The sequence below is a fragment of the Paracoccidioides brasiliensis genome (genome assembly GCF_000150735.1).
Source record: "Paracoccidioides brasiliensis Pb18 unplaced genomic scaffold supercont2.1, whole genome shotgun sequence".
Taxonomy (NCBI): domain Eukaryota; kingdom Fungi; phylum Ascomycota; class Eurotiomycetes; order Onygenales; family Ajellomycetaceae; genus Paracoccidioides; species Paracoccidioides brasiliensis.
In genome coordinates, this window is record NW_011371358.1 from 1242531 (window position 1) to 1269861 (window position 27331).

The 27331-nt window shown below is 42.7% G+C and overlaps 10 protein-coding genes across 10 annotated transcripts; 4 read left to right on the top strand and 6 right to left on the bottom strand.

The window, feature by feature from the left end:
- Positions 1–687: 687 nt before the first annotated feature.
- On the bottom strand, positions 688–1071 carry PADG_11090 (uncharacterized protein; the record flags this gene model as incomplete). The annotated part of the gene is made up of 1 exon (XM_010758389.1): positions 688–1071. One exon carries the CDS (start codon positions 1069–1071, stop codon positions 688–690), a length of 384 nt encoding a protein of 127 aa, XP_010756691.1.
- A 1254-nt stretch (positions 1072–2325) lies between these two features.
- Positions 2326–3684, top strand: PADG_00386 (3-deoxy-7-phosphoheptulonate synthase; the record flags this gene model as incomplete). Its single annotated transcript, XM_010758024.1, has 3 exons — positions 2326–2371; positions 2441–2496; positions 2620–3684. 3 exons carry the CDS (start codon positions 2326–2328, stop codon positions 3682–3684), a joined length of 1167 nt encoding a protein of 388 aa, XP_010756326.1.
- Positions 3685–7573: 3889 nt separating this feature from the next.
- Positions 7574–9117, bottom strand: PADG_00387 (uncharacterized protein; the record flags this gene model as incomplete). Its single annotated transcript, XM_010757503.1, has 8 exons — positions 7574–7610; positions 7671–7990; positions 8130–8232; positions 8301–8441; positions 8516–8579; positions 8661–8666; positions 8772–8901; positions 8968–9117. The coding sequence occupies 8 exons, from the start codon at positions 9115–9117 to the stop codon at positions 7574–7576; spliced, it is 951 nt and encodes a 316-aa protein (XP_010755805.1).
- Positions 9118–9264: 147 nt separating this feature from the next.
- Positions 9265–9678, top strand: PADG_11091 (uncharacterized protein; the record flags this gene model as incomplete). Its single annotated transcript, XM_010758390.1, has 2 exons — positions 9265–9349; positions 9401–9678. 2 exons carry the CDS (start codon positions 9265–9267, stop codon positions 9676–9678), a joined length of 363 nt encoding a protein of 120 aa, XP_010756692.1.
- A 1662-nt stretch (positions 9679–11340) lies between these two features.
- Positions 11341–12321, bottom strand: PADG_00388 (uncharacterized protein; the record flags this gene model as incomplete). The annotated part of the gene is made up of 2 exons (XM_010758025.1): positions 11341–11816; positions 12003–12321. The coding sequence occupies 2 exons, from the start codon at positions 12319–12321 to the stop codon at positions 11341–11343; spliced, it is 795 nt and encodes a 264-aa protein (XP_010756327.1).
- Positions 12322–12773: 452 nt separating this feature from the next.
- PADG_00389 (uncharacterized protein) lies at positions 12774–13694 on the top strand (the record flags this gene model as incomplete). Its single annotated transcript, XM_010758026.1, has 3 exons — positions 12774–13192; positions 13270–13312; positions 13440–13694. The coding sequence occupies 3 exons, from the start codon at positions 12774–12776 to the stop codon at positions 13692–13694; spliced, it is 717 nt and encodes a 238-aa protein (XP_010756328.1).
- Positions 13695–16725: 3031 nt separating this feature from the next.
- On the bottom strand, positions 16726–17092 carry PADG_11092 (uncharacterized protein; the record flags this gene model as incomplete). Its single annotated transcript, XM_010758391.1, has 2 exons — positions 16726–16926; positions 17000–17092. The coding sequence occupies 2 exons, from the start codon at positions 17090–17092 to the stop codon at positions 16726–16728; spliced, it is 294 nt and encodes a 97-aa protein (XP_010756693.1).
- Positions 17093–17529: 437 nt separating this feature from the next.
- On the top strand, positions 17530–19850 carry PADG_00390 (uncharacterized protein; the record flags this gene model as incomplete). Its single annotated transcript, XM_010757504.1, has 6 exons — positions 17530–17591; positions 17642–17836; positions 17974–18314; positions 18383–19207; positions 19312–19575; positions 19699–19850. 6 exons carry the CDS (start codon positions 17530–17532, stop codon positions 19848–19850), a joined length of 1839 nt encoding a protein of 612 aa, XP_010755806.1.
- Positions 19851–20239: 389 nt separating this feature from the next.
- On the bottom strand, positions 20240–20857 carry PADG_00391 (uncharacterized protein; the record flags this gene model as incomplete). Its single annotated transcript, XM_010758027.1, has 1 exon — positions 20240–20857. One exon carries the CDS (start codon positions 20855–20857, stop codon positions 20240–20242), a length of 618 nt encoding a protein of 205 aa, XP_010756329.1.
- A 4476-nt stretch (positions 20858–25333) lies between these two features.
- PADG_00393 (uncharacterized protein) lies at positions 25334–27058 on the bottom strand (the record flags this gene model as incomplete). Its single annotated transcript, XM_010758028.1, has 1 exon — positions 25334–27058. The coding sequence occupies one exon, from the start codon at positions 27056–27058 to the stop codon at positions 25334–25336; it is 1725 nt and encodes a 574-aa protein (XP_010756330.1).
- Positions 27059–27331: the final 273 nt, after the last annotated feature.

Consider the following 27331-nt stretch of genomic DNA (forward strand, 5'->3'; position numbering starts at 1 on the left):
TTGCTGTGGCTGACTGTAGCCGATATAAGCGCCATATTGTTACCTTTTTGGGATATGATTGCGCTCAAGCTGGTAAGCCCTAGCGTTCAATCAGAGCGTTTAGAGAGTTTTTGCACCCTGACGCTAGTCCTATTTTGGTACTAGCGCCAAAATGAGACACGCAGTGGTATCGGGAAGTTTATTAATCCGGAAATTAGCCGCCAATTTAACCCTGTTAAGTTTAACGCAGTACCTGAAAATGCAGAATAAGCGCAAAGCTTACTCAGTAGCGTCTTGGCAATGGTAATAATACTGGCAAATTTGGCAGACACTAGGTCTTTTTCAGGTTATTACTTCGATGACATGGATACGCAAAAGAGGCACTGAGGAACAATTCCCGGCAACAAAGGCATTCTGTCCCCATAAGAAGACACGTGTGTACATAGACAAGACGCCGAATGGATGGAGTCCAGAATACAGAGTCAGAGTCATGAAGAAAAATTACCGCAATTGTATAGCTAACCGAGAAGGTTATCGGTTCAAGAATTAATTTTAGGCAAAACAATGAGGAAAAATATTCCATTTAATACGGGATACTGCAAAATTGTTTGATTAGTTGAGACTGGTGACACAATTATTCCGTGCTCAATCTGTTCGGAGCCAAACAGCGGTCGATCCTCGATCTGACCTTACTTGCAAGTTGCAACTTCACAGGTCGCGACTCGCGAGGGCTGAAAATAGCGGGTGATCAGCTCTGGTCGCGCTGACCTCCCTCTCCAGCGAAAAAATGAAAATGGGGTGATGTTGCACGGGTGCGAGGAGGCATGGTATGTTGACATCAGTTCCGATATCTCCACATGATACTGTTATGATAAGAGACATTGTAAGGCTCTGACTATCAGTTGATAAACAGTCATCTGAGCGATAGATTCTAGGCGGGTTGGCAACTGTATTCACAACAGAGAATGAACGGCACGCACTGGTACAAGTTTTGGAGTCCAGAAACACCGTGGCCGGGTAGCCGCCAATAAATTCATGCCAGTAGAAATCATTTCCCTCAAATAGACTTGTCAAACCTTGAAGCCACGCCATGCAGGCAAGCCGCTGGTAATGACAGCAATGAGGACACGAGCACAGCATGTCATTTGACTCGTATCCTTTCATTTGAACCTCAAAATCGACCTGTCTCTGTGAATTGTAACCACTCTTTTCTCTGTTTTGTATTACCCACCAATGGATGGAGAGAGCCGAAAGCCTGCCACAAAGATGTAAACCTACTGTCAAACCACTTGATAACCCAGCGGTTTGTGCTTCATAACCTTTGAAAATTCAAGCTGAAATGTTCAATTTTGAGAGGAAATGAAGCTGTGATGTTTCTGACATTTTGTGCCTGTAGATCCCAGAAAAAGAGAGTGGAAGAGAGGAGGGGCAGGGTTCATCGGCATTAGAAACCCAAAGTTGAGTTGTCCAGCACGCAGCTTATCAATTGGCTGCGGGCGACAGCTCTAGCTGCAAAACCTAGCAGTGTGTTGACTACAACTTAAAAGGTCCTATTTTGGGCTTCAATTCGCGGCGAGCTCAGCCTGCATGGAGATCCCGGATTGGGCGGCAGCGGAGGCTTTTGGGGATTCCAAAAAAGTTAACTGAGAGCCGGAGAGCCAATTAAATGCCCAGGGCATGCCCATGGATCTTTCAGGGAGCCACTGAACAACACAGAACTGCGCTGAACAGTGCTGAACAGCACTGAACCCTGACAGGTTCTTGCAACTCTTATTTTTCCAGCAGCCCGTATCCAAACCCCTCGCCTCGGGATGCGACACATCCATGGAGCCCAATTATTCACCTGTTCGTGGCTTTTGGAAGGCTTGTCTGAACCCAAAACCTTCCCCCCACATCCGCCGTATAGTATTCCACCCACCTGAGAATTAAGTTAAGAGGAACAATGACACGCGTCACGTGCAATCTACCGAAACGAAAAATGCAGTGCACAAGGCGGCGGGCAGCGCCAGAAAAAATCCATCGGAACGCACTCTATCTGAGTCAGTCGCGCGGCCCGGAGCCCTAAGAGACTGATAAAGTTAAGCACCACCAAAATCTCCAGGTAGCACCATGATAAAAAAGTAACCAACCTTCCAGCGAGAAAAACAAAAGCCCCGCCCATAAGCCCCCAAAGCCCATTTTTGTGTCTTGCTTCTTTAGTTCTTAAATAACAACGCTACGTCGCCAGCTGTGTTTGGTTTCTTTTCTGTGCTCTCAACTAGGTCGTTTGCAGACTTACAAAAACCCTGCGCAGAGCTAGCTACAACCACGCAAATACCCTTTTCTATATACATCACCACCCTCACAATGCCGCTCGTCAAGGCTGCTGTTGAGGTCAATGAGGACACCCGGAGTGAGTTGACGACTCTTAAATCTTATCATCGCTTTAAAAACACTCCCATGGAACTAACTGATATGTTAGTCTTGGGATATGACCCTCTCCTCTCCCCCCAGTTTCTCCAGAATGAAATCCGTGCTGTGAGTCACACCTGTTCTGATGCTTACGGCCAATAAAGAGGGTGATACCTGAAGAGATACGAAGAAAATGGGAGGCGAGACAACTCTTTGCAAGATATACAAGGCTTCTAACACCCTGTTCAGCCAGCACTAGCCATCAAAACTGTTAAACACAGTCGCGAACAGGTCGTTGAAATCATTGAGCAACGGGATGACCGTCTTCTGGTTGTCTGTGGGCCCTGCTCCATCCACGACCCAGACAGTGCCCTAGAATATGGTAGACGACTGAAGACTCTCTCCGACAAGCTCAAGTCGGACCTCTGTATCATCATGCGTGCCTACTTGGAGAAGCCCCGCACCACTGTAGGCTGGAAGGGCCTCATTAACGACCCAGATATTGATGAATCCTACAATATTAACAAGGGCCTGCGTATCTCGAGAAAACTCTACGCTGACCTCAATGGAATGGGTATGCCCATCGCCAGCGAAATGCTGGACACAGTCTCTCCCCAGTACCTCGCAGACCTCATCTCCCTGGGTGCCATTGGCGCCCGAACAACCGAATCCCAGCTCCACCGGGAGCTTGCTTCAGGTCTCAGCTTCCCCATTGGCTACAAGAATGGCACAGACGGGAATCTCGGGGTCGCTATAGACGCCATTGGGGCAGCTGCACACCCACACCACTTCCTAGGCGTCACAAAACAGGGACTGGCCGCCATCACCAAGACGAGCGGCAATGAGCATGGCTTCGTGATCCTCCGTGGCGGCACGAAGAGTACCAACTACGACCCAGAGAGCATTCAAGCTGCCCGCCAAGACCTGCGCAAGACGAAGCAACGCGAAATCGTTATGGTGGATTGCTCGCATGGCAACTCGAACAAGAACCATCTCAATCAGCCAAAAGTCGTAAACAGTGTTGCGGACCAGCTGCGGAGTGGCGAGAAGAGCATCATTGGCGTCATGATCGAGTCGAACATCTACGAAGGTAACCAGAAGGTGCCGCCTGAGGGACCATCGGGTCTCGTCAAGGGTGTTAGCATAACTGATGCCTGCATCAATTGGGAAATGACCGTCAGCGTGCTCGAGAATCTTGCTGAGGCTGTTCGTGTTCGTAGGTCTGTTCATGGTGCAAAGCAAAATGAAACCACGACTAATTGTACGAATGGTACGAATGGAATCACTAACGGTCATGTCAATGGGTCCGCTTAAGTATTTTTTCCTTTTTTTTTTTAGGGATATGAAAATGTTGACTACTTTTTTCCATTCATAAGCAGTTTCTGGTCAATCAACCATCCCTTGCATATATCAGCATATGCTTAGATATTTTGAGCATGACAGTATTTCTCATATTTGCAGATTAGTTGACGGACACACTCTCCTGAATATTACGTAAATCATGTTGAGGAAAAAACAGCATTTTAGAGATTGGATTTGATTCCGAAGAGAGAACAGGAGCAGTAAAGTTACAATGTAAAAGATCAATTACAGTAAATTACATGCAAAATGTAATATTCCGAGATGCAAACAAAGGCTTATAATAGATAAATCCGAAAATAGAGTGGGGAATCAGAGGAAGAGAAATATAATTTCTTAATGTATACATTAAGAAATAATATGGCATCTGAGTTTGTCCCATAACTGCCACTTCTCCCACTGCTCCTACCGCTAAGCTGAATAGTTTTTTAATGAAGGTATTTAGATATTGTGCCTGACTTCTCATCTTTTTATTCATTGCTTCATAGAGCTATGTACACTTGATGAAGAGGATGATTTGTGCGCAGACTCTTGCACGTTAGAAGAGGACTTTTGAATACTTGTCGCCCTTAGTAGAAGTTTCAATATCAAACAAAGACCTGAATTCCTTATCCCTGTAAATTGAGGATGAAGGATGCATGAAATGAGTCAAGAGAGAGTAGAATATATATGAAACCTCATATATTCTGTAGTTTCATCCATGTGTGGTCTGTAAAATACAAGGTGGTCTTCAGTAATTAATTAATTGATCTGATTAGCATATGATGCAGCAGGATGCTGCAATATCTGCGAAAAACTCTCAGATCGATCGAACAAAGGCATCAGTCGCTTCCCTCATAGACTACAAAGGTGCTTGGTTTGAAGAAGAGTTAATCATTAATCGTGCCCCGCGCACCCACACCTGATGTGGATGCGCCACAGTGTAATGATAAAAACAGTGTAATGATAAAAATATGGATAATTAGAACTTCAAAAATTAATATCTCATCACCATGCTGCTAATCTATGATAATTAATTTATCTATATCATCTGTAGTAGCTGTATTATTCGCGAGATGTTCATATATATCATTAACCTCTTGTTAAGTTGAATCTGTGACATTTTTCTTCAAAGCTCTCTCAATATGTTTGACTCTCTTATAATGTTCTTTTTTTGCTTCCTTCTCTTTACATTGCATGATCTTTCTATTTGCATCTCTGACAGTGAGTATACCTTCTACTTGAACCTGCTGATGTGTATTTTTAGTGCTATGATGTTTGATTGCAAGATAATAACTCTCAATCTCACTCTCTTTTATAGCATTGAGTTCTGTCTGAACAAGACTATCTTGGAAAATCTTGTTCAATTGATTGCTCAGATGAGGTGATTTGAAATCAAATGTATTCTTCATATCTTATATTACCTTCTTTGTCACTTAAATATGATATTGTAACTTCTCAATTGTCTTGAATGAGAATAGCTATGATGAAGCAGTATCTGAACAGCTTGATTGCAGTGAAAAAAAGTCTTCTTCATATATTTGCAACTCAGAGTAGTCAGAGATCTTTGAATCTAGCTTAAGCAATATAGATTCTAAGTTGAATGAGACAATATTACAATCTATGAAGTCAGTCTGAATAGTAGAAGATTGAAAAGTCTTTTTGCAAACATCAACTAGTATCTGTAGAAATTGATGTTTTTCATACTACTTATATTCATATTACATAGCTTGATTAATTGTCTTTGAATAATAGTGCTTATACTGCTGAATAGATACACTGTCTAAAGATTGCAGTATATAAGTTGAATGTGAAGAAAATTCATATAGAATAATCTTGTGAAAATCACAGCATTGTAAAAATTCTTCAGTGAGATGAGATTCATAATTGTCAAGAAGTAGCAATTGATGACTGTCTTGCTGATATTTTTTAGAGATCTTATTAAAGTGCTGAATTCATATAAAGTCAATCTCATCATTGATATAATCAGTATCTGATGTCATGATTGTATATCTGCCTGGTAGATTGCTTTGTGTATATCAATCTTCAAATTGAGTTTTGAATTTTATGATGATGAAGAAATTCAATATCTTATTATCTACTGAAACACACTCAATCATAGTGATCAATTCTTGAGAATATGATGAAGTTATAACTGAATTAAAGTCTTTTAAAGCAGTAATAACTTATTCTTCACATTTTTGACCCTCTTGAAAGTTAATCTTATTGAAGTTGTAGATATTACAGATTTGAAATGTGTACTTTTGAAGTAAGATTTTCAAACAGTCAAATCACATCTTGATATAGCTAATATTCTCAACAGCAATTCTTTTCAGATTTATTGCCTTCTGCTTAACTCTTTTATACTCATTCAAGCTTTGTATATATTGATAGGTTTATATCTTGCTGACCACAGATGAGAAGGTTGAAGAATCAGTATGATGATGTTTAAGAATGAGATTTATGTTATCTTGAATCTGCTCTGCAGTCAGTAAGCAATTATTTCTGTTCATATGAGCTATTCACTCTTTTAACACATTCTCCTGGCTCTTGCTAAGCTTCTTGTTCAGTGCAGTCTTTGCATTGTATGTTTTTCTTTCATTGATTCTTGCTCAAAGATATTGATAAGAAATGTTGAATTTGTGTGTTAGAGATAAGATTTTCTGTTTTCAATTGTCATTATAGACTTCAATGACACTCTGAATATGTTTTTCAAGATCATCTATCTTATTGATCATGGTGGTGGTGATATATTAATATGTGAAGATTGATTAATAAAGAAGTTGATATTTTTATCATTACACTGTGGCGCACCCACATCAGGTGTGGGTGCGCGGAGGCACGATTAGTTAATTATCATTAGCCTGAAAAAAAGCCCCAAAAATGAAAATAGATAATGAAATATCTGCCGAACATCAACAAGCACGCAGCGCTCGCTGCTAACTTTCCAAGGCCTCCTAGCTGGACAAGCCCACCGCTTGTAACTGGAACTGTATGCAGTCATACCAAGAGTTGAGCTGAATCGTTTCGTAAGCAGTGGTGTGGCTGGCCTGGCCTTGTGGCTGGGCGTCAGACTTTGATACGGTGAACGAGACCCCAGGCCGTATTTCTGCCAATTTACTCCTGACAAAGCCATTTTTTTTTAAAATAATATAAGGTTGGAGTAAAGGGGAGATATCAACCTCGTTTACATCTTTTCTTTGAGAATTGGAAATAGATGGAGTGGAGAGGAGCGGGATGGGTTGGTGTTTCGGATATTCTGGGTCCAGATGACGGGATGTAATAAAAATGTGAAGGAAAATTATGACATTTATTAGGGTTCTGCCTGGAAATAATAATTAACCACGAGATATTAAAAAGCAAATAGAATGGAACAAGAAAACCGGCGTAAAGATCGGCCATCATCCTTTGGTTCTATAAATTTCCCGTGCCGCTTTCTTAGCCTTCAACTTCTTCTTTCTCCGAGATAGTACTAGGTAAATTATACAGCGGTCATAAAATAGCTAATTTTTTTCCTCGATTTTTCATATCGGCAGGCATTATTGCCATTCCATGTAAATGGTGGACTGCGTGTCTGGCGTGAAGAACAACGGATATTATTTTTACCGCGCATTACCAGGAACGGCTTCGCATCATGCATGGGACTTGGAAGGGGCTTGAGCGTCGACGGAAGAGGCAAGTTTCTGAATACAGGTGTAATAATCGGTAAATTCCTAAACAAATGATAGGCGCAACTTTTCTTTTGCCATTTCGAATGGCTGTGTATTCCGCTTGAATTTTCTGTCGTACCGTAGCAAATAAGGATTTGCCAAGAGGCGAGAGTGCCCGAAAAAAAAAAAAGAAAAAAAAATGTTGCTTAGTTCTCCTATCCATTCAATGGTTTTCTGGCGATGCAGAAGGAGCTACATGAATATATCAGTAAGCGTTCTTCATCAGAATTATTTCCAAGGTAGACGACGTACAAGTGAGTGTAAAGATGCATTTTGTTAGTCCGTAGCTCGGCTTTCACGCCATTCAACAAACCTCGCACTTCTTCTTCATGCCAGCCTCCGCCACGGGTAAACAGGGCAACAGAATAACTGTCGAGTGCAAAATCCAAAAGCTGAGCCATAAAATAGGCCCCACGACGTTTTAAGTTCCTGTCTCTTGGCCATGTCCCGGCAGGCACAATCTTCTCCGACGTGTCAACGTCGACGAAGCCTGCATTGTATGCCCATCCGCGGAATTCTGGGAAAACGTCGAAGTGAAAACCGCATTTTTTGGCAAGTCGCTGGTGTTCTTTCTACAGTGGTTGTTAATAACTGAGTTCTCCTTTTTTCTTTTGTGTTTGTATGCAAATCTTTAGACAAGGGTGGTTGAAATGATGACAGATAAGAAATTATGATATGATTGGATTCATGTGCACTAGACCATAAACTCACCATCCATTTCTTACAAAGAGATTCTTCTGGAAAACTTCCATCATCACAGCAAAGTTGTGTGCGTGCCTCAGACAATTCAATCTGGCCACCAGGTCGGATCACTCTTCAGAAAATATCAATCAGTCATGAAGCTCAATGAAAGGGAAGGGTATGCACGGTGGATAAACTCACTTATAGCATTGAGATAGAAGCTGAGGCCAGTCAGGTATGCTGCCCCCTAAGCAGCGAATATGTATAAAGTCAACGGACGATTCAGGAAACGTCCACTCTTGTAGAGCGTCATCCACTATGAATTCAACATTATCTGGTATTCTTCATTCGCGGGGGACAAGTCAGTTATGTGATTAACTACTGATTGCTTAGTTCATTGGATTTTCGAAGCTCACCCTCCGGGTTGTATGGGAGAAAGGTCTGTTCCGATGACATGAGCACCAGGGTAAATCTCCGCCACTGCCTCGAAGTATTAGCATATAATATTCGATGATATATGCGTCAACCAGAGGGGATACTTGCTATCCATCGCCCATATACCGGTCCCTGGCGTGATGAGTGTTAGCTTATAGAAGGTGTCACATATCCGCGCCGAGGGTGCTGATTCGATGCTAGAGTAGTGATATGGGTTGGAAGGATTTTAGAACGTACCCGTTCCGATATCCAATATTCTCTGGGGATTCTCTAGTTTTGTATAACAAAGGTCCCCATCTAGCGTCAATCGGAATATGTGGTGGAGGAAATCGAGACGTTCTTGCTCACGTTCATCGTTCGGCAGTAACTGGTAATCACTTCATGTCAGCATAGTGACAACCCATCCACAGCTTCAGACAAGGCTTCTACGAACATATTTCACGCCTTGCGAAGTATACCGTCGCCCGTTTTGGTATATGTAATTAGGGAGTGTCGAGGCTATCGAATCGTAGTCGGTGTAGATTGTGCTATCTGTCTCGTCGGATGCTGCATCGAGCTGTATAGGTGAATCCGGTGTGAGCATGGTTGAAACACTGATTAATCACTCAACGCTGTAGAGGTTGCGATTACCGACTTCAGGCTCTATGGAAAGTTGCGCACTCCCTGTCGCCATCTGGAAAAAGAGTATCTTCAGTTTCAGGAAAATCCAGCCGTTGATAAATCCACATGCATGCCCACGCTCAGTGACGGCCTGATCAAGAACCTGATCCAAGGCAAAGCCACTCGGCCAGTTAACGAACCGACTGTTCTCAATGGTGGATGGGAATCCAAACTATGATTCTATGATTCGTCCCAAAATCTGGTAGAGGGCGAAGTTTGGCACATACGGTTGGTGGATGTGTGGAAAATCACGACGGAATTTGCAACCACAAGAAGATTGACAGAGCGGGGATCTCAGAATCGATCACTAACAACCAGGGCCAATTTCACAGAAAATAGCATTAACTGGTCCATGACACCCAGTCTGAGAAAAATGACGCTAAAGCCGATTATCCCTGAGATAAACCCCCTGTTAGCCGGCCTTGGAAGACATCCACAGCTCCCCCAAACGCCACAATCACATTACCAGCAAGCTCCAAACTGAGATGTTTCCGCTGCAGCGCTGCAGCAGCTGGCGCAACCAATAGCATGGATATTCCCGAACCTTTCTAGGGCAGCCCGATGGAGAGAGGGAGAGGGAGGGATAGGAAGGGAATCTCATAATATGCTGAGACCATTATCTGCGTTATGATTGTATCATGCTATATCATGCTATTTCACCCGTTGACTTGCTGCGATGCTGGTTAATAGAATATTATTATGATGGGCTTGTGCATGGGCTACTTCGTTTTCGTTAAAAGGTACTTTGAACGGAGTAGTTTAGCAACGTTGGGCATAACCCGTCCCAGCGTACTCCGAACCATTGGATTTTCAACAAGAACGAGCCGCTGACTGGCTCATCGGCTATTCCATGCTTCTGCAGAGAGATCAGAGCCAAATCAGCGGTGAGTTGGCCGCTCTAGCCTTGTAACAATGGCATGCCCTTAGCTCGATCTCCATATTGTTCTCCAATTCAAAGTCCACCAACAATTCGTCCTCTCCCTTCTAGAATGTTGCCGTTGGCGCCAATGGGTGTTCTAATTGGCTATGAAATGCAGACGTCCCAGTCCTTCGGGCGTGACTAAATCTGGAAAACCCCTCTTCACCCACCGGGCAATGGAAGTTTTGTGACACGCTAACAAACTCGCGCCCGCGGCCAACCAGGACCGTGGGAATTTGCCTCGCTCTTCTAGAACTTGAAAGAGGGATTGCGGCGTTATGGTAGTGAGCAGTCAGCAGTGGTTCTCTGCCCCTGTATATTTGTATGAACAAATTAGCTCTTGCATATGAGTTAACAAAAAGGAGATTCAACTCCACGCGATCTGCGTACGAGTTTCAATCATGCATAGCACTCGACTTGGAAAGATGATCAGCTGCATTACTGGTTGCGGGATACCACACTTTCCAGCCCTGGTATTATTTTCGTTGGCAAGCAAATATTTTTTCATATTCTTCAGACGGGTTTGACCCTTTCATTTCATCCTGCACGTTAGTTATGTTGGTAGAGAACGCAAACGAGGTTGCAAAAATGACGTTGGAAAGGTCAAACCGTCCTTCGTGCTGGGTTTGGGTTTATCCAGGATTCTCCAAAGGTTGTATCCAAGTTGTTTGCGTTTGACGAACCTTAACATTCAATGAGAACTTCTAAAATTCGGTGCTATTGTTGTTCTCTAGGGCGTTGGGCCTCAAAAAAAGTCATTGTTCCGCTGCTTATTATAAACTCGCCTGTAGCGCTTTCACATCTACCTATGTTCACCTGATATGTGAGGCGAGCTTCGAAGCTCTGGGGTCAAACAGACACATTCACCAAAAACCTGGCCACAAATAGGATGCAAAAATAGATTGAATCATGGTTGTACCACTTATCTGATTTTTATTATGCTGTTGTTCTGTATATATTGCGAGAAGATGGATGAGAGATGTGTTGGTACAAAATAGAGGGGAAACGAGTTCTGATATACGCCAAAGACTCCTGAAAATGGCCACAACAATGCTGGTAAAATGCACAGTGAAAATCTCCGACCAATTGGTCCAAAGGGAAACGAGTATACGTTCACGGAGGGCAAGAAAAATGAGAGAACCCCCCCCCGGCTCCTCATTTTGCGATTTAGGGCGTCTGAAATTGATGGCCAGGGAAGATCGCGCTGGAACGAGCTTGCCACCGTATTTACCGTCCCGTTATCCAGCTCACCCAGCTTCGTTTCGGTTCGTTAGGTCCTCCATCTGTCTTTTGATCCATTTGGCCCAGTCCACCTGGGATCGGTCCCTGTTCAAATGAGGGACCATTTTCCGTTCTCTTGGCATTTACGACTTCGAGAATGCTCGGTTTCGCAGTCGGGATTTCGTCACTCCCTTTCAGGTCACCATTTGCACCATCTTCCATTTTCAATCCTCCAAATAGCCACTCTTTCCCCTTATTAAACAAGCTTTCCTTCTTCAATTCTTCTTTCCTCCTTACTTCCTCTTCCGCAAGCTTTTCCTGTTCAAGTAATCTGAGCTGATCGGGCGTGGGATTGCCTGCGATGTAAGCCTTTCTTGCGTCCAAGAGCTTTTGCAATTCTTTATCAATCCACAGTTGTCGTTGCCGGCGATTGTAAATGATCAGCGATGTGGCAGAGTAGACTGTGAGAGCAGCAGCAATACCTAAATTCAAGATGCAAAAACACATTAGCACTCTTTCAATAAGAAATCGGAAAGGAAATCCATAGAGGAAAGCAACTACGACATATCCCCTTTTTATATGCTAGCCGCGCTAAACTTAAAATGTTATGCAACATGGAAATACTTCCGCATTGGGGGGGATTCGGAGATGCGGGGATTGAACCATACCAGATGCAGCTATGAGAGTATACACCGTAATTTTATGCGCACGATCAGCCCATATCCGCCCCTTCATCATGAGTCGATCCAACGGGGTGAAGGTCTTCGCGTACCGTGCGGCCCGGGCCTCAGCACGTAGTCGCTCAACCTTTTGTTTGGGAGTCTCCCGTTTCGCGCCCTCGGGGTTCGGGTTCAGTCGGGCCGTGTTGGATGGACCGTTTCCCGCTCCCGCCCATCGTGAGGACGGCGAACTGGTCGCTGCTGGTTTCGAGTAAGCATATGGGCCTGTGGCTGTGAAGCGGGTTGCGTCCGCTGCGGAACGAGACATGGCTGCTCAAGGAGCTGAGGTTAGGTCAATTGGCTGTTCAAGACAAAGCACAGGCTCTCCAAAATTCTACAGGCAATACAAGCCCCGAAAGAACTGTTTCCGTCAGCAAGGAAAATAAGAACCGAAGGCAGAGCTGCTTTGGGCCTGTCGTTGACGTTGCCTGATGTCTGTTGTTTGGTGAGGAAAGTTTTTTATGATGCGGAAAGGCAACTGGATGCCAAGACCCGACACCTGATCGGGGTTAGCACCATCTCTTCAACTGTCATCCTCGCAAACAACCAGGTTAACGTGCGAGAGAGCCCCACATTAGTCATTAGAGATAAAGATAACTACGTTAGTTATAGATAACTACAGATTACGACTCTTGATGGTGGAGCAGTAATCGAAAAGGCCCGTTCTTTTTAGCCTCTTCATCCAAGGGATTGTCGTCAAGAAGATCCCAATCGCATGTTATGGCAGCACCCTCGAACAATGCTATCCCAGATCTCGCCTCAGTTCTCAAGACGCTTTCGGCGTACGTTCCACCTGTTCCCAACCAATCTGGGCCTCCCTTGAACTCAGCGATTCAGGTCTCGGGTCAGAATTTGTATTCTAGAGCAGCTCCTATTTCTATCCATGAAACCCAAGCACAAACCCCTCAGCAGTTAGACCCAACAGCGAACCTACCTGACCCGTCCACCATAATAGTCTGGCACGCAGCCTTGAAATATGTCATGAAAACCGTGGCTCATAATGAGACTATTCAGTCCAATATTAGGAGGTTGATTCGTTCACAACATGACCATGAGAAACAGTGGTGGGAGGGCAGGATAGCATTGGTAGCAAAACAAGAGGGCCGGGCAGCAAAGAAGAAACAGATTAATGAGGTCTTGTAAGTTGAGATTCCTAGTCCGTTCCGCCCAACTGGAATGATGCTTCGTGGAATCATTGATTAACACTCATTCCTAGACGGTCGGTAGGCGGGGTGGTTGCAAACGACTCTGACGGTCCAGTATGTTATTCTCCATTTGACATGCTTAAGCACAGAAGCTATTTCTGTCAATTGCATGCCTGAATAACTGCGCCTTCTGGTTTATTCCAGCAAGCCATTGTGCTGACATGGGTCTGCTTACCTCTAGACCCCTGAAGATGATAAACTCGAGCTTGAAACTTATGACAGAAAGGTATACAAAGCACTGACAAGCATGTCAAATGCCCTAGACGCAGAGCTTCGCGCTCTTGGTATACCATTCTTCACTACCCAGCGCAGACTGCTTGTTTTACCATCCGATCCACCTTCGGATCCGGGGTCAAGTGGCCGCCTTACTCCCGATGAACTCAAGAATCTTCGGCTGCGAATGCTGCAACTCTTGGAGGATCTTTGTAAGGATTGATATTTTGGATAACGTAGAGAAGTCGCGGTCTTTAGCATGAATCCTATGGAACCTCGAACAATAGCGTGGTTCTAAACGGAAGACGATGCGACTGACCAACTTGAGCGATGAAACATGAAGGTCCCATGTTAGATATTTTCACATCGTCCCCTAATCCCACTACGCCCTTAATGGCGAGTCGGAGGACCTTCCACTGAGAGCTTCGGGGAAAAGAAACTTGGTCATATACGCTATAATTCGTCTACCCCGTTCGGCCTGGCTTTATCGTACTTCTCAATGTCTCTTACCCTTGGGTGGGACTGTGAATGTGGCACAAATATGTCCAATTTCTCCCCTTGCGCTTCCTCATTTACACGAGAGTGGCGTCATACGCGTTTGCAACGGGACCTTGGGCATTATCCCAACAACAAAGTTTTGCATGCGATATTAATACTCTCTCATCTCGAGAAGGCGAATTTCTGACCATCTTCATGATATCTACTTTGTGGCAGAATATGACCATCTTCTTGCATACTCACGTTTTGATGCGATTCGCATTCCACAAACCTAAGTATCTATCCTTCTCTTCTTCACACACACTCACACACACACTCTCTCTCTCTTTATCGATCCGCGTGGTCTTTCCCACCTTCTTTGTTTACGACAGTTGTATCGGCAAAACAGAGAAGACACTGTCATATACTGTTCTCCTTGGTTGGGAAACGAGCCGATTGGAAAGCATCGTGACTAGTTGGTTCTCAGCGAAAAATATACGACGATTAGCCAGCACAAAACAAGGAGCCATTGGACCATCCTATTTTTTTGAGTTCCCGGTAAAGGGGCGAATAACAAGTCTATATCGCGACAGGTTACAAGATTTCCGCTGAGTTTGGGTACCTATAATGCTATTCGCATACCCCCCCCCCCCCCCCCCCCCCCCCGAAGGCATAGTGTGTTCTTATCGAGACAAAGGGGGTTCCTGAAGCTTGACTTCAAGTTGGATCCCAACGAAGCGTCTTCTTAAGACATAACAGATCCATTTTTGATTTTTAAGTTGGCCAACGTTTGAAGCATAAACGATACAAATTTGAAAAGATGGAAACATGCCACACTAAGTTCTACAATGCATGTCTTGTGTCTTTGCGTCCTGGCTTTCAACTTCTGCATCAAGAGAGTCGACAACTCCTTTGTTTAACCTAACTAGCTAGCCAGGTTTGAAGATTTTGTTTTGCTGCCTCATGAATATTGTTTCAAGAAAAACTGCAATGTAACGACATATCCTTCTCTCATGGAACAAAGTTTCGTTCCATATCCTAAGCTTTGACTTCAAGGAAAATCTTATGCCTGATTAAAGATCATCCCGCTTCATTCCTGCTACAATATTGTCTCCTGGAGGTCAAAACCCCTGACCTCGGGATAACATACGAACAGAATATACACATCTCATTTCTATTTAATAGCCATGATATATCATGTTATTTTCTACTCAACTCATACAACTCTACGGTCTCGAAAACGTTTTCTTAGAATCTCCAGAATCACGCTTCTATCTACACACTTTCAAGTTTTAATATCAGCACTCCAAAATAATCGAAAGGCCGAAGGAAAAGCAACCGATCATTCAAGCAACAGTGGAAATGACGGGCAACGTGACCAGAAGAGACTCCCTCGCTGACAGCTCACAATCATGTTACATACGGATTGTGGCCCACGTCTCTCGCAGTCTCGGCCGCTGGTTATCATCGTTATAACTGATACACAAAACCAGTGGCTCTACTCGCATCAACATGGGAGCTAAAGTGAACGACCCAAACGTCACTCTGGAGTGGTCGCTATTAAGCTATGCCATGCCGGTCAATGCGGTAAAATAGTTCACATATCCTTTTCATGCTGGCTCGAAGGCTAACAATTTCGCAAATGTTATTTATAGTTGAAACGGGACCAGTATAAGTTTGTGGGTAAGAATGGCGGGGTCGGCATTGGATGTAAGTTTGTTTTTGCCTTGTGCTCTCTTCTTCTCCTCTCAACTGCATCTCCCTCCCTCCAAAATGAACATTTCTCAGACGTAGTAATTTGTTGTCAATAGAAATACAAATCGAATGAAATATTAGAAGTAATATATATATAAAATAAAAAACCCCAAGCCCCTTCTCGTACCCAAGATGGGGTGATGCCGTGAATTTCTGAATGGCATTATGGAATTCAACGCAGAGTGGAATGAGCCGAGGTAAAAATTGAGGTAAATATTTAACTTTTAATCAAAAGCTGTAATGTGGAGAAAGGAAAGGGAAGAAATGAAAAAAAATAGCAGCGCAAAAATATGTACTCCTACCGTAGTACACCATCAGTCGAATCTGTTTGATGATCCCTGTCCTCCACCGCCAAAAGGGAAGATTTGAGAAGGTAGTTAGTTATCATGTTTTCCTTTTGGCGGAAGACTCGCCTTGATATCGAGTCCGGGTCAGCATTTCGTTTCCCTCTTTGACATGTTTTATCTCCATAATGACGATCGAAGTATTACCCTACAAAGTTGCTCGACCAATTATGAGAGCATTCCATTTCGGCGCCATGGTAATTGATGACCACTGATAATGAATGCCTCTTTTTGTTCATTACATTGTAGAATATCTTTCGCGCAGCAAGTCACTAAAAGACGAACTGGGTCAACCCCAGATCTTCCACTTCAGATGCCGAAGCTTAATAAAGAAAATTGTGGGTAACTAATGGGTAATTAATCAACATTTTGATGTTGGGGTAATCCAATGATCGAAACAAAGTTTCGCAGGTAATAGTTACTGTATCCTTTTAACCGTAGACCGGCTCAAAGTTGTTTTTCCGTGTCCCAATGAAATCTGGCGAGAAGCCAACTGGCGGCACCGTTTGCGATGCATCATCCTTGAACAAGGATTACAATATCGTGAAATATTGCGTAGCGGGACCGAGGCAATGAAGTGGCACAAAGACAACAATAAATGTTGCTCGTTGATCCAACTGCAATTAAACACAGCCCCCGCCAATGCAATCTGAAACCAATCCTCATAGAAAAGCCTGGCTACGGTGCAGCCGAGATAGGGCCAGGATTAACGATCCGTGAATCCCAGCAACTAGATCTTAGCGTCACCATACCATGGACATAACATTTTGTGTTTCTCTCAACCTCCGCATAACTCTCACTCTGGACGCTGGGCCTCCGATTCCGTAAAGAATCAGCAAAAAAAGGCCCCAAGACTTCGAAATCGACTCTTGAGGAACCCTTAAAATAATCTTTGTCTTGTCAAAGCTCAAGTTAACTCCGACGGATAATAGCTCTTGTAATACCAACCTACACCATATTGGCTTCTAACGGACAGCCTAGCGACTGGGCCCTGGATTCTCGCAAGTCGGTGTGCGGGTTGACTTTCACCCCGCTGCTGAGGCATATGGGGCAGATTCATTGGGACGGGACCCGCCGAGGCCTAGTAGTATCCGAGGATTTCCATGTGAATCCATATCTATGGAGCTTTTGGACCATGGCCGTGCTCTCAATGATGTCGCCAGAGGGTTAGAGTGGCGCTGGCTGGGTGGCTGCGAGGGCGTTTAAGGAGCACAACGCAGTAGAAATGCCCAACCGGGGCGACCCAGGGGAGAGCCAAAAAGCTTGGAATCTGTGGAATTGTTACGTGGATTTGCTGGGCTGGGGAATCTAGCCGTTCCCCGCATTGCGCATGCGATATACTGTCCATGCTCATGCTATTATTATGACGACTCCGTGAACTCCGTAGACGATCAACAGTCGCTGAGCCTAGGCATCTCGACTCATTGTTGGGCTGGCGAGTCTGTCCCATCCTTTGCCCGAAGATCCATCCCATCACCAAGCATGCTAACCAATACCGGGTCGCATCCAGTGAGCGCTGCTGGCCGTGGAATCTCGGAAATACGGTATGAATTCCTCTTTTTTTTTTTTTTTTTTGTGTCTCTGTTTTATGAAGAAAGCACCAAAGCCCACCCGCTATCAAACTCTCTTTGTTGAAGCTTGATCGTTTAGGTAGAAATATATATACTTCTTGGGATATCTGCATGTGGCCCGCTAGGATATTCCCAGCTTCACATGGAGGATCTCGTGGCAAAACTCCATCCCTCATCAACGGCGACGGTGAATCTTCAACTGAACGGTTGTTAACGAAGTAAGTCACTCTCCTACCTCCTCGTTTCCTTTTACAAACTGTTGATGCCGATTGATCCCTTCTGGTTATTCGCAGCAGGTTTTGTTCTCTTATTTGATATGAATGCTTGCTTACCTTGTAGGTGTCGTAGAATATAGATTAGCGGGACAACTTGAAATTGAGGGAGCGATATCGAGACAACACGTCATACTTACATCCGCAATGCTGTCACTGATACATCTCCTCCTGGGAGGCTTGGGATTCCTTGGTCTTTATCGAGTATATGTTTACTTGACTGTGGGTGCTGGTCGCCGTATGTTGGCGAAAGAACATGGCTGCAGACCACCTCCGGCATATCCGCACAAAGATCCCATCCTTGGCCTGGATCTAGCTCTGAAGGTCAAGGCTCATAAGAAGACCAACACCATACTGGAAGAACTCCAAAAGCGCCATCACATATACGGGAATACTTACTCACTCAATAGTCTAGGGACACCAGGTTAGTGATTTTCTGCTACATATGCGGAGTCTAGAACGCCTGTCTTCATAAGACTAACTTAATTTTAGCGATTTCTACCTGCGAGCCCGAAAACATTAAAACCGTGCTGTCTCTTAAATTCGCAGATTATGAAATCAACCACGTCAGGAAGAAGGGCTTCCACAGTGTTTTCGGATGGGGCATATTCACCACAGACGGCCCTCAATGGGAGCACTCGAGAACTATGTTGCGGCCAAATTTCAACCGTTCCCAGGTTGCTGACCTGGCTATCTTTGAAGCTCACATAAAGGATCTTGTCAACACCATCCCGACAGATGGATCTACTGTTGACCTGCAACCACTTTTCTTCGACCTCACGTTAGACACGGCAACCGAGTTTTTGTTTGGAGAATCAGCCAATACTTTGCAGAAAAACAACAAGTCCCTTGACGGTGAAAACTTCGGTGAAGCTTTCACATACTGCACGACAGAAATTGGGAATTCCTTGAGATTTGGACTTCTTGATAGATATTTCAAAACCGACAAGCGATTTGTTACGGATGAGAAACTCATCCATGATTTTGCCGATCGATATGTAATGAAAGCTCTCGAGCATCACATGAACGAGAAGCAAGGACGCCTTCCTGTGCAAGAAAAGGGGCACCGTTATATTTTCCTGCATGAACTGGTTAAGCAGACTCAAGATCCCCTAGCCCTCCGCTCTGAAACCTTGAACATCTTACTTGCTGGCCGTGACACCACAGCGAGTCTGTTGGCGAATGTCTGGAACATAATCTCCAAACGAGCCGATGTGTGGAACAAATTGCAGATGGAAGTTGAGCAGCTGGATGGAGGGAAGCCCACATTCGAAGAAATGAAAAATATGAAATATCTTCGCTATGTTCTTAACGAAAGTGAGCTGACGAGAGAGAAAAAGAAGAAGTTCCTTGGACATTGTTTCAACCTCTCTAGTAGTCCCTATTGATAGCGAACTTTTACTGACATCGTTAAAATCCAGCCCTGCGCCTCTGGCCTGTCGTTCCAGTCAATTCACGTACTGCAATCTGTGATACTATCCTCCCACGGGGTGGTGGACCAGACGGATCGTACCCCATCCTTGTCAAAAAGGGCACTTCACTCGGCTACAGCGTCTATACCATGCAAAGACGCACGGACATTTACGGACCAGATGCTTCTGAATTCAAACCCGAGAGATGGGAGACCTTCAGACCGGGGTGGGAGTATCTACCGTTTAACGGTGGGCCGCGGATTTGTCTTGGTCGTAAGTTATTTCATCGCCTTGCATTCTCGTATCCCTCTTTGTGAAGGGCCAAATCCCAAGATTTATAAAATGCGGTTGATGTATCTAACCAAACCATCTCACCGTTCATTAAAAAACAATCAGAACAATTCGCACTCGCGGAAGCTTCGTACACCACGATCCGCCTCATGCAGCACTTCCGCACCATTGAGTCGCGTGACCCTGAACCGTGGAGGGAGTGGATTACAATAACATGCGCCAGTCACCATGGTGCTAAAGTTGCACTGAAACCGTGAAATGATTAGGGGCTTTTGAAGGATTTATCATTGACGTTACTTTTTTTCTCTCCTGATTTCTCTTCTCCTGGCGTTTTTATAATGTGCAGTTGATGCGTGATGCTTGCAACTGACAATTGATTCAAAACAGAAATTTATGAATTCATGTCCTGTATAGTTTTATAATGATAGTTTATGCATTGGCAGGAGGACTTGAGTTTGAGTTGGTGATGATCTAGGCATGAATATATATGTACTGTATATAGCAGCACCAAATGCTTGCATATTGATATATAGTATATCTCAAGTCTGTTTATTCAGTAAGATAACGTATTCTATCACTGAACGGATAACATCCTCCCACTTCAAATCACCTGCATTCATCGAATCATTCAGTATGCCCCCCCAAATCAAAAGATTGTGACGTCCTCGTAGACCCACTGCAGGTATTCAAACACTTCCTCTGCAGTTTCAAACTTTTCAGGGTGGTCTTCTCTCATTCTCGGAGCTAGGTGCCTTGCAGCATCACCTTCTGTTCGGGTTTCAATATAGTCAATACAGCTTTCTTCTGTCGGAAAGTGGTCGGCATTAACAGCCAGCTTGCGTTTCATTCTTGAGAGCCAGATTTCAAATATTGGTTCTTTCCCATCAGTGAGGTGCTTAGGATTGTCGAGCTTCGCGGATCGCTGCGCCTTCTGCGCCTCTGCTGGTCCGGCTTGCAAGGCCAAGGAGATCACAATCTGCTGTAGGGTGTTCCGTTCCTCTATCAGGCTATCCACCTGCTGGCCAAGTTCATACACTTGTCTTTGGATTTCATCTCGCTCGTTCCTAACCCTGTTCAGGGTATCTCGTGCTTCGTCCATGAAGTTGGCAATCTCTCGATACACCCGCTCCGGGTCCTCCTTAAATGCCTCAAAAAACAGTTCCTTAGATATAGACTCTCTTGGTCTCATCTCTCCCTCCACCTGAGTCATGTTGTCCCAGTCTGATCTCCATGGACTGTCAGATCCTCGAACAGCTTCCGACATCTTGGTGGTCGTCTCAGGGATTGAAAACACAAGTAAACAAAGATTCTCTCAGAGGCTTTTCACCTAAAACCTACTTTAAAAAGGGCAAGAAAAGTAATTGATCTTAGTATTTTGTCACGGCTTCAATCTAGGCGCAGGTACACAGATGTTCAATTGCCAACTAGATAAGCTACTTCAACGAAACACTAAGATCTACGAAACAGAGGGTGAAGACATCAGCACGGCGGCTGATATCTAGCGCCATATGGCGGACCGTATCATTGGTTCAACGTGCTGCGGTTGCATGCGGCCTCCACCTTTAAAAATTTTGCTTTAAATCTTAAAAAGTTGCCTTTTTCGTTAATAGCTTTCCTATTACGCCTGTTGTTGCCCTTTCGGGCTAGATTTGTATATACAATGAGCGGTATCGGCATAAGGATATCAGTCCTCCTGAACGTCTATAAAAGAGGGGTGAAGAAATCCTCTGTTTCGCTGATAGAGAAGCTCGATAGATTTGATCATCACCATTCTGCCTCACAGAGGATTGCCTATTTTAGCTTCACCGCCTTCCTATTCCGTACATCATCTCCTCCATATAGAACATCCCCGTATATCGTCGGCCATATCGTACTTTTTGACAGTATTTGTTTACGGGGTAGTTGCTTGCCGGGGTTGCCAGGCAGCATCCCTAGGGCGGCTGCTAGGCTGTTGCTATCACCCTTTCCGACCAATGCCAGTATCCGTAGCCAAATAGCCATACTCTGTCATAGCGCAGTGGCCAGCGCGCCGTAGCCAACGCCGTCACAAGTTCAACCTTCTACTCAAGAAGGAAGACTTTGATTAGATATTAATTAATGCCAATAAAACTGAGCAAATCTCATTCCAATATGCTGCTGCTAAAATCATTTAACATTCATTATTCCACTCTAGTCTATAAATGATATGACATTGTGAATGAGAATGTATCCACAACTCTGATGGGACTGGCTTTCAAATGAGAGTTATATCAACAGTCAAAATAATGACCGAGTCTGAAAAATATAACAGATTAGTGCTTTTACAGTCAGGAAATCAAGAATGAGTGACAGTTATTGAGAGAGTCAACTGATGACGATAGTCAGAACATAGAAGGCATAAGACAGTAGTATTCGTAATAATAACTAGCTAATCTGTATGATGATGACTATGAAAAGAAGAAGAGAAAAACAGTGAGAAAGAATGATATATATATACGGCCGTGGCTGCGGGATCCGAGACGTACGAGCGATCCGAGGCATACGAGCAATCCGAGGCATACGAGCAATCCGAGGTATACGAGCAATCCGAGGCATACGAGTGATATGATGCTCGTGACATAACTCAATTGACTGAATGCTGTCTACAATGATTCAATTAAAGACTATGAATCAATCAGATCTTATGATATAAAGAATTGTCAGCCAGCTAGCTAAATGATCGGGTTAAGTGAAAATGACTAAATCTGGAATATGGATTAAGGTTGATCCGCTCCGATCCCCAACCACCTATATATATTCAGCTGCTCGTTCATTCCGACATTCTAATCCCCAGTTTAGTATTCTCGTCGCAGCTGCCTAGTTAGATAGATGAATTGAAGCTTTTGTCTTGTTATCATCTTGACTCTAGTTGAGCTATAACAATAGATATCTCACTCAATGATTATCAATTTAAATATATAATATTATATAATCGCAGGTTAATATACTTATAAAAAATTATATAAGAGAATCAACAAGAATATAAATTCCTATAAAATTAAAAAAGTATAATATAAAATATATATAAAGTAAAAAATCAAGTGTAAATTAAGTTAATTATTAAAACTAAAAAATAAAAATATATTAATAATTATGTAGTTGAAATTTTGATAAAAAAGAAATTTTTATGAAGATACCATATGATATGTAAAACATTCACATAAAATTAATTTAATTATGTAAAAATATTAACTTTTACAATATTTAAATGATATTTAAAATATAAATAAATATAAAATAGTTAATATAAAAGATATACATAAATATTAAAATACTAAAAAAGTTAAATAAAAGTAAATTTATATACAAAATTCAGAGAATAGATATTAAGTTTCAAATTTTAAATCATTATTATTACTTATTAGTTCATTAAATTTTTAATGATTTTAATAATAAATATTTTTAATTCTTTTGATTAAAGTTAAAGAAGTAAATTTAAGATTTTACTAAATTGAAAATAAGTATATATCAGATTATTTAATAATTAACTAAATTTAAAAATAATATTTTAATTAAAATTAAATTTATAGATATGAAAAATATGACTTTTGAATAAATATAAAAAGTTATATAAGTATTAATTGAAATTTTATGACATTATCATAAAAATAAGATATATATATATATTTATTAATATTTTACTTTATATATTTATAATTATTAAATTTTTTTATGATTTTTTTTTAAAAAAAATTTACTATTAACTACTAAAGAAAAGTTATGTTATCTATTTACTTAGAAATATACTTAAAACTTTAAATTAAATAAAAATAAAAAATAAATAAAAGAAGCTGAGTTTAATAATTTAAAGTTTTATTAAAATACTAAAATTTTGATTAAATTAAATTCAATAGCTTTAAACTTTAATTTATATAAATTTGATTAAACTTAATATAGTAGACTCTCACTACTATTTAAAATTCTCAGCATATATATAAAGTACTAAGAGCAGTTAAAATCTAATGAAATGTTGATATGAAGTCAGATGATCTTATAAAAAATTATAAAAATTAGTTAACTATAATTCAGCTATAAAAAATTTGATTATTGAAAAGATGAGAAAACTTTAATTTGCAAGCTTTGTTAGTCAAATAGAAACATTCTGCAGCTCAAAGATTAAGAAAAAGTTTAATCTGACCTCAATAGCAAGTTAACAAATGTTGAAAGAGTTAAGTATGCTTTAGATAAAACTGCAATAGATATTAATCTGACATTTAAACTAAGGACTGTAGCAGATGTATTTCAAGCAAGACTACAAGCATGTATAGTAGAATGACAAGCTATTAGTATTTATGAAATAATAAAGTATTTGATTGATTGTGATGAATTTTACGCAAAGTCATAATCTAGAGATTGGAGCAGATTCTGGAGATTGATGGGCATCTCAGTTTTAACTTTCTTATGAACTGTATTTATGACATTATGACATCATAGCAATGCACTTTGATATATCGCTAGGAGGAACCAATGATTATGTCTTCAGCCTTAGATAAAAAACATCATGTAAAGAAGTCTAATAGCATATGGCAAGTAAAATAAGAACAAGTGTTGTCTGGACTTAAACTCATCAAATCATTAAAAGAGAGGAAAGAAAAAAGTCTAAATCTCCTCATCTATATAGAAACTCTAATGCCTGCAAAAACCATTATTTATTATATTTATTTGACTTCAAAACCGAGGAGAGAATTATATGCAATACAAGGGCAAAAATTGCAACAGGTTATAGTGATGAAATTCAACTGCATATTTGAAGAAAGAGAAATACACATGAAAATAAAAGAAATGACTATACTCAATCCCTTGAGCTTAAAACGAAATTGCAAGAAATTAATACTGGCTAAAAGAAAACAATAAGAATACTAAAGAAATGAAATATCTTATCTACTGCATCAAGGAAAAATTTATGAAAAAGACAAAAAAAAAATAAGAAAATAAGGGAAAAAATTTATGTACAGGCAAACTTTCCGAGTTAATGTTCACCAATTCCATTATCCCTTTCCTCAGCTATTCACATGTATTTGCGTACATATACGTCAAGTATATGTAAATGAGCATGGGGACGAAGTGGGACGGGGGAACAAATATCCAAAAGAGAGCCGGAAACGACCAACCCCTCAGAAGAATAATGAGAAAAGTAAATGAAACCAAGGGTTTTTCATGTTTCAACCAAATATTGGCGAGGGTGATGGTGACAGCAGGAGGAACAAGAATTATAAGAATAGCAATAATACCAGAACAAAACCTCCATTTATTTATTTAATTCTTTACCCGGTTGAAAATTCCGTCCATATGTTCCGAAACCAGTTAATAGGAAAAAGAAATGCACGAAATGGAAAAACAGGTGACCTGTGGTACCTGTCTCGACAGGCAGACAAAAAGGGGAGAAAAAAACAAAGAACAAGATGGAAGAAGGGTGGTGTAGCTCGATGACCAGTTAGGTACGATGCATGGAAGATGGAGTTGTTATGTAAAGCGGAAGCGTATAGAGGCTGGAGGACGGAAAAACATCGGATCATATATGCGGGGTAAATAACGGGATTAATGAACGGATGAATCGCTTCAGCAGGTTCGTACCTCACAATTAATGGGGGTGGGATATTTTCTTGTGATACAAGGAAGATTTGTTTTCCGAATGACGCAAGCTGCGGGTTATGGGTAATGCAATGGTTGTACGCATGCATGCATGTATGGAAACAAAATCAGAAGAAAATTTCCTTTAGCCTTAATTTCCTGGAACAGCCACCGCCACCGCCACTGCAGCACCATATATCGCGCTCTCATCAGCTAACTCGAGAGTGATGGTGGGCGATGTGACGACTGAGGTAATCAGTTGCTTCGAGGGTGAGGAGGCCGTCACAGAATGGGAGAGGGAGAGGGGAGGGGATGGGAGGGACGAATCTCTTTCCAGTGTCAGCTCGTTGAGGTAGTGTTGGCACTGCTTGTGGAAGCCAGGGTATTTGTTGATGACAGCCCCATCACAGGCGATCGTGACGTTCAGTTCACTATTATCGGCGGTGTCGTTCTTTGGAGGATTGTTTCCGCTGGCAACAGCTCTTTCGTTCGTTGTGGAGGTGGAGTCGGGGGTGGGGAGAATTATGGGTGCTTCAGTGTTGTTCCGTAGACACCAGAGGGCGTGGATGGCAGTCGCTAGGTATGCTGCTGCTCGGCGAGTGACGTAGCCGCAGATTTGTTGGAGGAATAGAAGATCGGGAGGAGATGGGGGGATGGTAAAGGTGTGGCTTTTTTGCAGGAATAAAGAGGAAGCAGTAAGGGAGGGGGAGGTATCTTCTTGTATGTAGGCGGCGATGGCGGTGTCAAAAGAGTACGGATTCCGCATGGATTCAGGGAGGAAACCTCCAAACAGACCAGCAGTCTTGACAGCATCCAGTATGACCAGCCGCACAATCTCACCTAGATATCGTCCCGTGCACATATACTCCAGGGGTTGATAATCGGGCTTTAAATGTGTGCGGTTGAGATAATCGTCCCAGATAGTCGTTGGTAAGACTCCCCCGCCACCAAACATGCTAAGTTCGGTATTGACAATTACGTGATCAGCTGCATCGAACCACTCTGCCGGTCTGTTTCCAAACTTGGCGGTCCCAATGGCATTTATGGGGAAATGAATGGCGGCATTGGTACCAGTGCCTAAGATCAAAGATACCCGGGTCGATGAGTCTGTGTAAGCACGAGAGAGCAGGGTAGAAGAGCTGTCATTGACGATGGCATCGATTCTGACATTGAGATTTCGCTCCCTACAAGCATCCATGATCAATTCGCTTAGGTCGTCACCCACGGTACCATCAGAACACAGGAACCCCTTGCCCATGGAAATGACGCGTCCGCTGCGTATCGAGGTCTGCTCAATCGGAAACGACCACGATAGACCGATTGGCAGAGGTGCTGAGTCTAGGCCATACTTTTCGTCACCACCGCTTAGCATCTCCTCAATTCTTTCCGCCATCCAGCGAAAAAAAGCTTTCCCTTCCAACAACTTTACCGGCTCATCAATTGCTGAGACCTTCACACGGATGATCCTCATCTTCCCACCCCCAGAAAGTTCAACAAGCGCAACGCGAAACGTCGATCCTCCCAGGTCCATGGCAAGGTATGTACCTGTCTCATTGCCAGTGGGGAGAGTATGGTTGAAAGACGGGAGCATGGAGACTGGGCTCGACTTGGCACAGGCGTCAATCTGCGCGCGGATCTTCCGTGACATGGCCAAGAGATTCGCAACGTCCAAGTGGCCAGTGAAAAGACGCTCAATTTCTTTCGATAGCTCATCGAGGGATCGACAGCGTCGTTTGATGCTGGAAATGGATCCGCGTCTTGAGTCAGATGCATCCCCAAGTCCTGAGGGAAACATCATGAACCGCTTGAGGAGAGCCATGATGCTACGAAAGAAAGACCGCATGCGGCGGGCGGCTGTTGCAACTGCATCTGCCATGTTAATAGACGGATATATATCGGTATATCGGTAGGCCTCCAAGGGAGCCTTGGTAGTGGGAGATGTAGAGGTTTGAGTTTGGTAGATAGGTATAGAGTATATGGGTTATTATTATATGGTGGTCAAAGCTCGTGTAAACGGTTTCAAAAGGGGGCCTCGACAGGAGCTTAAGTAAAACTCATGGATGGTTGACATAAAAGCTTGACAACCATTTCCAGCGTTGAGGCCAACACAAAAGAGGGTTTAAGGTCCGAGTGCTGATGTGATGTGCTG